Here is a 10244-nt window from a genome sequence, read left to right as displayed (position 1 = left end):
GCCCCCTAATCCTACCATTCGGTCTTGGGCCTGCTCCCACTTGGGGCAAATCCTGGGTGGGCGGTTCTGTGGGTCAGGAAGAGGGCGGACACGCTGCACTACTCTTGGGCTGCACGCCTGGGTAGTGCACTTGGCGACCTCGGGTCAGATGCATGGTCTCTGTGAAGACTGCTTGAGTCAATCCCCTTTGGGCATCCGTAGGGAACCAGGGGAGCTGGGAGTGGCTGCGGCCAGGCTCCGTGGTGTCCTGGGACCTAATCTTGCCCTTAAGGGTGCCGTCTAGGAGCACATGTCCCGTCACAAATCCCATCCTGGGCCTAGAGGAGGAAAGGGGCAGTGGTCTCCGGCTCTGCTTCCTCCGCTCCTGCGCTCAGCTCTAACTTGGTTAGAAGAGAAGCCCAGTTTCCTGGGACTGGAGCACCCAGAGGGGGCCGCCCTTGGTTTAAGGCCTATCCAGTGTTGAAGCAGGAACAAGTTAGCTGTCCTAGGCGTGGAGGAAGTCCACAGCGCTGTAGTGGGGCCTGAGAAACCAGACAGAGTGTTGCCATTACCAAGCCCAGGGCTGAGCTGGGCTTGGGATCAGGAAAAGGGGAGATGGAATTTCAGGCTAGGGGTAGTACTTGGGTGAAAGCATAGAGACAGGCTTGGGAAGGGTCGAGGACGAAGGCCATGAGCGGCAGTCTGGCTGCGACAGAGTAGAAATCCAGCATAGCCCCAGGGTGCCCCATCAGCCCCAGGCTGATGAGGACTTTCCTTGACCCCATCCTATTCCTGCTAGGGCAGAGGCACTGGGCATTTGGTATCAGGAAGGATAATTTGTAGACTTGTCAGGTGGCTTTTGGGAAAAGGCAAATTTAATAAGGACTAAGGCCGAACAGTGGCCAGTCAGGTCAAACTACCCACCTCCCCACATCTTCTCTTCCTTCTCCTGGCCCCTGAATTTCTTTCCTTCTTCAGGAAGTCTTCTCAGATTGAGCAAATGAGAAATCACTTCTCCTAAGGCCTAAACAATAACAGCTCCTATTAACCAAGTGCCAAGCATTATACTAATCGTTTTTATGCATACATTCAATCGTCCTAATAAACCTCTTGAGTAAGTATTATTATCCCCACTTTACAGATGGGGAAACTAAAGTTCAGCGCTCAACAAATGGCACAGTCAGGATTTGAACTCAAGTCCCCAAACTCCAAAGTCTATGCATAAACACAGTGCCCTCCTGCCACCCCTTTGCTGTACTAAGCCTACTGAGCCTTCTTCTACCAAAATGCACATTCCCTAAATCCACCTGCTTTTGCAGACAGCCAAAAATATCCATATGTTGTCTTGGTTCTACCTTTGTTGTAGTGATGTTTATCTGTCCTCATTCTTTGCCTCCTGTGAATATTCTAAAACAATTTGGGGCATGCTTGTGTATGTATAGGTGTGCTTTTGTGCATGTGTGTATGCATGTGTGTGCATACAGCTGCATACCTGTATATCTGCACATGCACATATGTGCGTGTGAGTGTGAGTGTATGCATGTGTGAATCCATTGTATACATGGATGTGCACATGTGCACGTATGAGTGTGTGCATGTGTGAGTGAATGTGTGTGTATGTATTGGGGTGTGCATGTATTTGTGTATGTGTACACATGTGCATATATGTATGTGTGTATGCGTGCATGCATGTGCGCATGTGTGCCCATGCTACATTTCACAGACAACAGTTCCTGCTTGGTTGTTATGGAAACCACAGTTCTAAAAATGTTAAACTGAATCCCACTCCATGTGGGCCACAGAAACCAAAAGAGAGAATGCTGAGTGACAGACACATCTGGGGGCCCAGAGCTGAGGCAGACAATCATGGGCTCAGCAAGGACAGGCACAGACCAGCCAGAAGTGTGGTCCCACTCATGGGGCCCCACGGCTTGGATCAGGGCCTCAGGCCTGCTTCTTCTCATCTCTCCCTCCTGATCCTTTCCCAGCTTCATGCTCTCCAACTACCTTCCTTCCTTCCTCTTCCCCTTCTCTTTTCTTTTCTTCTTTTAGGCCTTTAGGCCTTTTTTTGGCCAACACAATAATTGAGCACTTAAGTGTGCTGGGCAGTAGGGTTGGTGATATGGTGGACACACATGTGGATCAAACAAGTCCTCTGCCCTTGAAGGAGCTCGAGGGAGGGAGAATTTGGATGATACATGAGGGGAGGGGAGAGGACAGAGCAAAGGGAGAGGCGACAGAGGAAGGCGGAAGATGAATTTGGATCACAGAGGGAGGGCTTTAACTGCAATGTACTTTTTATAAGAAGGTGGAAGCAGTTTGGGATAAAACACTGTGAATAACATTTTAGGGAAATTCCTTCAGTAGTGTTGTGCAATGTGGAATGGAGGGAGAGAGAATGGAGGTAAAGGGGCCTCGGGGAGCGGTTTGGTAGAGTGCAAGCTTGTCTCCAACAGGGCACAGGGCTTGGGGTGTAGGGGGAGGAAAGAGCAGACATTCTAGGTTGCTTTGTCAAACTCTCACCCATATCCTACCTCATCAAGATTCTTATTCCTCTTCCCTGTCTCTCCAGGTTGAGAATCAGGACCTGAGTGAGCCTTTGTTACTGATGTGTATGTCAAATTCCTCAAGTACACTGGAAAGGAAAAAAGTTGGGAACCAATGGCCCAGTATATGGTAGGCACTCAATAATACTTGTGCAATGAGTGGATATATGGATATGCACTGGTCTTGGAACTGGAAGGCCCAGTTTCGAGTCCCACTTCAGTCCCTCATCATCTGTGTGCTCTTAAGAAAATCTCCAGGGCCGGCCCTGTGGCTTAGCGGTTAAGTGCGCGCGCTCCGCTGCTGGGGCCCCGGCTTTGGATCCCGGGCGCGCATCAACGCACTGCTTCTCCAGCCATGCTGAGGCCGCGTCCCACATACAGCAACTAGAAGGATGTGCAACTATGACATACAACTATCTACTGGGGCTTTGGGGGAAAAAAATTAAAAAAAAAAAAAATCTTTAAAAAAAAAAGAAAATCTCCAAACCTCCTGGGCCAGTTTCCTCCTCTATACAATGCGGGGGCAGGCAGGATGTTCTCATAAGCTCCTTCCAACTACATGTTGTGATGTGATTGTACGTGATTTTCATAGCCATGGTGTGTGTGTCTATGGAGGGGGTGGCATGAGTGAGGTGCTGGCAATGGGCACAGAGAGGATAAATGCAGGAAATATTTTAATAGAGAAATCAACATCTTCTGGCTTCAGTTTTCAGTAATATTGTTGAACAGATAACCCAAAGACCCTCTTGCTACAGCATATATGGAATGATTCACAAATTATAACAGACATCTGAAATGCTTAGCTGAGCTTGCAAGAAAGGAAAGAAAATCTACATGGACTAGAACAAGGGAACTGAGACCAAGAGATGTAAGCATGAGATGTGCTGTGACTAACCCCAGGAGATATGGGGAGGGAGACACAGTGCTTGTCTGTGCGGACCCAGGCCCTGGTTGGAATAGGGGAAGTTGCCTCTGAGAATTTATAACTACTTGAGTTAAGAGTTTGAACTCACAACATCCGCATGGTACAGGAACCCCAGGCCAAGAAATTAACATAAAGATTGGTCTCCATCAGTTGATACTCCTGGAATGCCTGGCAGAAGCAGACACAAAACTGCTCAAAAGAAACATACCCTCTACGCAGGCCACAGAGTATTACTGCCCAGGTAAATCCCCACTGAAGATGAGCTCACAAGTTAAAAATTACAATACAAAAAAGGAAACAATGTATCATGATTGAGAATAGATAAGACCTTGAAGAACTTCAATAAGATCCAACTGGTCTGAGTGACAGCTTGGATGTGGGGGAGGGAGGGGTCAAAGGTGAATCCCACAGAAAAACTGTAGTTATTTAGGTAAGTCTAGGGAACCAAACAAATGATGGCTGCCATTAGCAGAAATTGGGTATATGGAAGGGTGATTTGATTTTAAACAGATTTTATTTGAAGTGGTGGTGGGACACCCATATGGAGATGTTCATTAGTCAGAACCAGGGGGCTGCAGCTGGGGTGGAGACCAGGGCTGGCTGACTTAGATGTCATCTATGTAGCAGTGATAGCTGAAAGCCTGGGAATGTACGTGCTCTCAAAGGAGAGTGTTGAAATAGGGAAGGAGAGAGCTCAGAACTGAGTCTGGGAAAACACCCACATTTTGAGGACGAGATGAAAAAGAAGAGCAAGTAAGGAAAACAAGCTCTCTGTTAGTCCCTGGTTATATTTGGTTCCCAGGTTTGGGTTGATTTTCTGATTGTTTGATTTTAATTCTTTCCGTCTCTGGCCTAACATTCTCTTCTCGCAGAATCCCTAAAGGAAGCCCCAGTAAATGGAGCAGTTTCCCTTGGGACTAATAGTGGGGACTTCTCAGCCGGGAGTTCTGGAACCGGGCTGGACTCTGGTACCAGCATCACTACTAAGTCACTTCTTTGGGGTTCAGTTTTCTCATCAGTGATATTAGGCTTCGGTGGGTATGAGGACAAGATGGGGCACGATAGAGCTGATAGCACTTGATGGAATACTGCTGAAGGGGACAAGGGGGAGGTTGTTAGATGCCACCCACCCACAGCCTGTCAGCCTTCTTCCTTTGTTCAGGTTGTGTGGTTTGGGACCGGTTGCTTGAAATCTGGGCCTTTATGCTCTTCCTTACCTATTCTACATGGAAAGTGAAGTCAAGTGGTCCATGCCTATAAGTGAAAGGTGTGGTCGCTTAAATAGTAAGATAATGAGAGTCATCATTATCTTATGTCTCCATGAATCTCCCACTTCTCTATTACAGTGCCTGATAGTCCACCATTTGAGTCTCTCTGTAGGGTTAAACACTGCCCTCTGCAGGCTACTCTTTAAAAATGTTAACTCTCCTAGAAGAGGTAATACCAAATCCTTTACCACAAATTAGTTTATTAGATACAAGATACTCAGCCAATGTGATAGCACTTAACACCTGGGGAGAGAAACGGGTGGAATTCTTTGACTTGGCAATTTTGTCTCTGGTCAACTAGACTGCAGGGGTGGAGAGGGAGCACATCTGAGAGTGAAGGGATGAAGAAGCCAGAGGATTGGAAGCTGGGTTGATCTGGCATCATAGGGCTGTAAGGCTCTCCTAATTTCAGAACAGCTCAGCTCAGAAGAGAAAAGAATGAAGCCCCCAGACAGGCCCTATCCTTTCCTTAGCAGAGAGGAGTTGTTGCGGAGGAGAAATGGGGTGCAGAGCAGGCTTTTAATGCTCCGAGGTCTGCCCAAGGTGGCCAGAAAGAGTGTAAAAGCTTTTGGGTTGGGAGTTCAGGGAGTAAAGGGGGGTCAAGTTTCACCCATTCCCCACTCACAGGATCATACTTTCCTCACCACCCTCCTAGCTCCACCCGCCCCAAAGCCATGAAGGGTTCACCTGGAAGGAGAGCTAGGGAGAAGGGACTGTGGCAGGTGCATGGCAGGATGGTAAGTGGGCTGCCACTTCCTGGAGAAGACCCTTTGTGGGAAGAGCAACTAAGGTGAGCCTCCAGCAAGCACCCTTTCCTCGCTGGGCTTGGCTCTGCTCGTCAATGGTCTAGCTGGATACTGAGTCCCTTTTGGCCCTGACAGCATATGATTCTTAGATGTATAGGCACCAGCTGGAGCCTCTGTGAACAGCCAGTACTCTGGGTGTTCGCGAACAGCAATGAAATACTGCAGTCTTCTGCTGCTGTCGCTACTGCCTGGGGCTCCCTCTAGTTGTCGAACCTATTTTACCTGAGTAGGAAGCCTTTCCAGTGATATGAAGCTGAGGTGTCACCATTCTGGGGCTGGAAAAGAAGCACTGGCTTTGGAGCCAGAAAGATCTCAGTTTGACCCGGTCTGTTCCTAGCTGGTTTACCCAGCAAGTTACCTACTTGGCTTCCCCATCTTTGAAATGTAGTATATGCCTGCTGCACTCAGGATTGTGAGGATTAAGGAGGATAAGATATGCACAATGATTAACACCTAAACCGTCAACCACTCTCAAGTTCCAGAAACACCTTGAGCCCTTAGGTCAGCTGTGATTAAATTCATTCGTTAATTCAGTACATATTTATTGAATGCCTACTATGTGCCACAGTGCCTGACAGTAGGTATGTAATGACTCCACAAGCGTGAGGTCTCCATTCTCTTCTGGCGTATATTTTCCTGGGAGAGTGGTTGGGGAAAAGGGTCAGGAGCTTGGATGGCAGATTCAGTAAGCTTTTAGCACAATAATTTTAATTGCAAAAATAAACAGTTTTGTCAACTGCTGGAGAGTAGCGTCTGCTTTACAAAAATTAACAACAACAAAAAGGAAATAACCCCAAAGCAAAACGTTACAACCAATGGCTGCTGGAAACGACATTGCTGTACAAAATCCCGCGCGAGACCGGCTCCGCGCTGCCCCAGCCTGTCTCTGGGGGGTCTAGGGGAGGGCGTGGGACGTGCGCCAGTTACAAAAGACTGTCTTGAGTCCCAAGGAAGTGCCGACTCAGTGGGTGGCCTGAGAGAACTTCCCCGAAAGCGCGGCTGTCGCGGGAGACGGAGCCCAGACCGCGGGAGCTGTCCACGGAGCTGGTGCTGAACGGGGCGTGTGCGGCGGGCTCTTCAAAGAAACTGGAAGCAGGACCAGAGGCCCGCCCCGGGGCGTGCGGAGAAGAGGAGCGGAGAGGAGGGGGCGGGCCAGGTCTTCTCGTGCGCGCCCGGCGGCGGCGCCCCAATCTACAAACGCATTTACCCTTCACAGGGCGGCGAAGGAGAGGCCCAACGAGTAAAAGCCAAGGCCCTTGAGCCGCTCCTCGGCGCGTGCCTTCTGCTTGAGGTGCACCTTGCTGTGCCGTTTCTTCTCATCGCTGCGCGCGAAGCGGCGGCCGCACACGTCGCAGGCAAACGGCTTCTCGCCCGTGTGGGTGCGCACGTGTGTGGTAAGGTGGTCGCTGCGGCTGAAGTTGCGGAGGCAGATGCGGCACTGGAAGGGCTTGTGGCCTGTGTGGATGCGCAGGTGGCGATTGAGCTCGTCGGAGCGCGCAAAGCTGCGCACACAGCTCTCCACCGGGCAAGCAAAGGCCTTGGCGTGTGGCCGCGGGCAGAAGCAGCGTGCGCTGCACTTGCCGCCCCGGCGCCCCTTGCGCCGCGCCTTGGCTGGGGGGAATGGGGCAGGCGGCGGCGGCCCAGGAGGTTCAGGCACGCCACTGCTCCCAGCGATGTCCGCCACCAGAGGTTTCGGGAAGTCTGCCGCGGCGCTGCGGAGGCCCAGCGGGGAAAGCTGAGGTTGCGTACCGGCCAGAAACTCTCCGCCGTCGCCGCTACTCCCTCCCTCCCCACTGGGAGGGGTCAGGAGCCCCGGGAGGCCCTCGGCCCCTTCCCCTAAGTCACCCGGGGCCAACGGAAAAGCGTCGTAGGCCCCCGTGGGATAGAGTCTGTTGGCTGGCCCGGCCGGCAGCTCCGCGGGGCAGCTGATGGATAGCAGGTCTTCGATCTTGGCCCCCATCGGGGGGAAACGGGCCTCGGGGGCGGCCTGGAAGCCTCCCTGTGACCCACAGCTCCCTGGGGCCCCGGCTGAGAGTAGCTCCCAGGGGGCGTAGGGACCTTTGAAGGCCGAGGCAGTGTCCAGCGCTGGAGAGGCCGGAGGAGCCCGGAGGCCTGGCTTGACGTCGGGTGGGGAGAGCTGAGGTTCATAGAGGCACTGTGAAGGGGCGCCCACCGAAGGGGAGGTCTCCCAGAACGCCTCTGGGAAGGCGGCAGCGCCCAGATCCGGAGAGTAAAGGTCTGGCGGACCCGGCAGGAAAGCGTCGGGGCCTGTGGGAAATGAGGCGTCCAAAGGAGACCGGGATGCTGCCGCCTCAGGGCCAGGGAAAGGTGCCAGGCCCAGGATGCCCGACATGAGGTTGAAGAGTGCCTCCGGGTCGTGCGGGTGTTCGGGTACCGCCTGGATGAAGAAGCTACCGCTGTAGCTGAGGCTGGGAGGGGGCGTGGGCGCAGGCCCCTCCAGGAAGCAGGAGTCGGCTAAGTCCCCCCCGGCGCCGCAGCTGCTCAAGGCCCAGCTCAAGAAGTCGCCTGCTGAGGAGGGAGCAGGAATAAGCTCCGGGCACATATAAGGGCTCGCCTCGGAGTCCGCGGCCCATACCCAAGAAGCCCTTGGTGCGCACTGATACATAGAAAGTGCCTTTTGCACATTCTGATCCAGCCGGAGCCGGCATATGCCCCAAGAGGCACACACAAACATGCACACGCAAAACACACGTGCACAAGCATCAGGACGCCTTGATACACGCACAGATTCCTGCGGAGGCGCTGGTGGCCTAGTGGGGGTGGGAATGGGAGTACGCACCCCAGGACCTCTGAGCCTCCTACCGTCCCTAGGACCCCTGAGCCTGCTACCGCCCCTACCCCCACAGCTCCAGCGTCCCAGTCCCTGCGTGTTCTCCGGCACCGTGCGCCCCCGCGCTGCGCAGCCGTCTGAACACCCCCGGCCGCGCTCCTTACCTCCGGGGTAGCCGGCGGCCGCGGGCGCGTCTCTAGCGGGAAGCCGGGGCAGTTCGGCGCTGGGTTCGGAGCAAGAGCCCTCGGTGGACTTGACCAGGAGCGCGTCGGGGCTGGAAAACTCGCTAAGGTGGAGCATGGCGCGGTAGCAGATGCGGGGCGCCGGGGGCCTCGCCCGCTGGGCTTGGGGACGCGCAGGTAGCGGGGAGGCCGGCAGCTGGGCGCCCCGCGCCTCGTAGAACCAGGCGCCCGGGCTCCTGGCTCCAGGCGCTCACCTCTGGGAAAGGGGTGGGGGGGCCGAGGAGCCCTTGCTCGCTGGGACTAGCCTGCAGCGGCGGTTCCTCGCCTCTCCAAGTCGCAGCCGGGCTCCCCCAACCCGCGGCCCCCCCCACTTATATAGCAGCGGCGGCACTGGCTCAGGGCTTCCGACTCCCCGGGCCACTGCCATTTCGGGAGGCCCCGGCACTGCCGCCGTGACGTAAATGCCCAAACATGGACACAGGATGTGTGCCGGGGACTCCCGAAAAGGAAAGCTCGGGCTGTGACGTCGTCGCCGCCGCCGGGGCCCGCGCCGCTGCGTGCGCGCGCTCCCCGAGCGTGGAGCCCGGTGCGCGCCGGGGCCGCAGGTGCGCCTGGCCCGGGCGCTGCGTCGCGTGGGGTCGGACGTCCAGTAAGTGCACTTCCCGCCCGGAGGCAGAGGCCAAAGGACGGCGAGGAAAGCACGCGTGGGTTTTGGGATTCCACAGTTCTCGGTGCGAATCCTCTGTCTGCCACTTACTAGCTGTGTCATTTAATGTCCCTGAACATCAGTTTCCTGACCTGTGAAATGGAGATATGCATATTTACTTAATAAATTTGCTATAAAGAATAATTGGGTTAGAGCATATGAAGTTCTCCGCACAGGGGCACTCACTAAACCGTAGAGATTATTGGCTTTGTTATTTGCTCACACTTACGTGTTTTCATTTTCTTATAGTTTCTTTGTTTTTTTAGTTTGTTCTAGGAAAAATAACATTTAACTTAAAAAGGACCATAATACTTGCTAACGGTGACACAAAAAGCCAATTAGTACAGAAGGGTATATTCTAAATTGAAAAGTAAAAGTCTCTCTTTTCCTTACCTCACCTACCTCCTGAGGTAGCCACATCTAAGTTTCTTGTGTATTCTTTCAGAAAAAATTATAAATATGCAAGCATACACACTGTCCTGCAATATAATTTTTTCCCACTTTTAATAGCTGAGAGATTGCTCCATGTCCAAACATAAAGAGCTTGGTCATTCTTTTCTAAGGCTGTATAGTACTCCATGTAAGGAGTGGGATAAATTCCAGTGTAATTCTGGGTCAAAGGGTATGTAAAATTTTCATAGACAACTGACAAATTGTCCTGCAGAGAAGTAGGGCCGATTCTTGCGCCCTCCTCCCTCACCCACAGGATATGAGATGCTTCTGTAGACTTTTTTCTGCCTTCATATAACTGACTTTTACTCTAGGGATGTTGTTCCCAGCAGCACACAGAGAATCCACAGGATATGTTTTCCTGGAATAATTGGATGTCTTTAGGAAAGAAGCCTGCCTACTCTCCTGCTCTCATCTCTCCTGCGGTGGTTTTCTCTTTGTCTTATTTTTTCATCCTTTTTTAAAATTTTTCATTTTCTTTTGTGTCTCACTTAACTCCTTTCTGGAACCAGATTAGGGGATTAAATAAATACATAGGATAGCATGCTTTTCTTTATGAAGAGCATCAATTCTTGGGACTCTGGGTGCTGG

General features: G+C 52.5%; 1 protein-coding gene across 2 annotated transcripts; it reads right to left on the bottom strand.

Annotated features, from left to right (window-relative positions):
* Positions 1-6082: 6082 nt before the first annotated feature.
* Positions 6083-8802, bottom strand: EGR4 (early growth response 4). Of its 2 annotated transcripts, none has more exons than XM_014791422.2 (2): positions 8480-8802; positions 6083-8053 (listed from the first exon to the last, which is right to left on the bottom strand). In XM_014791422.2, exons 1-2 carry the CDS (start codon positions 8613-8615, stop codon positions 6735-6737), a joined length of 1455 nt encoding a protein of 484 aa, XP_014646908.2. In that variant the 5' UTR covers positions 8616-8802; the 3' UTR covers positions 6083-6734. The 2 variants fall into 2 exon arrangements, with proteins under 2 accessions (XP_014646908.2, XP_087292539.1); XM_087436413.1 differs by having other exon boundaries at positions 6083-8050.
* Positions 8803-10244: the final 1442 nt, after the last annotated feature.

Source organism: Ceratotherium simum, chromosome 11 (assembly GCF_057802395.1).
Source record: "Ceratotherium simum simum isolate JZ-2026a chromosome 11, ASM5780239v1, whole genome shotgun sequence".
In the NCBI taxonomy this organism is placed as follows: Eukaryota; Metazoa; Chordata; class Mammalia; order Perissodactyla; family Rhinocerotidae; genus Ceratotherium; species Ceratotherium simum.
This window is presented reverse-complemented; position numbering and strand designations above follow the sequence as displayed.

What these genes read in the sequence shown, in the direction of transcription:
- EGR4 (XM_014791422.2), bottom strand. Translation starts at nt 8,615, where the DNA reads ATGCTCCACCTTAGCGAGTTTTCCAGCCCCGACGCGCTCCTGGTCAAG. An exon ending in GGCCGCCGGCTACCCCGGAG is followed by an intron (nt 8,054 to 8,479) that starts GTAAGGAGCGCG and finishes CTCCCTCCTCAG; the next exon opens with CAGGCGACTTCTTGAGCTGG.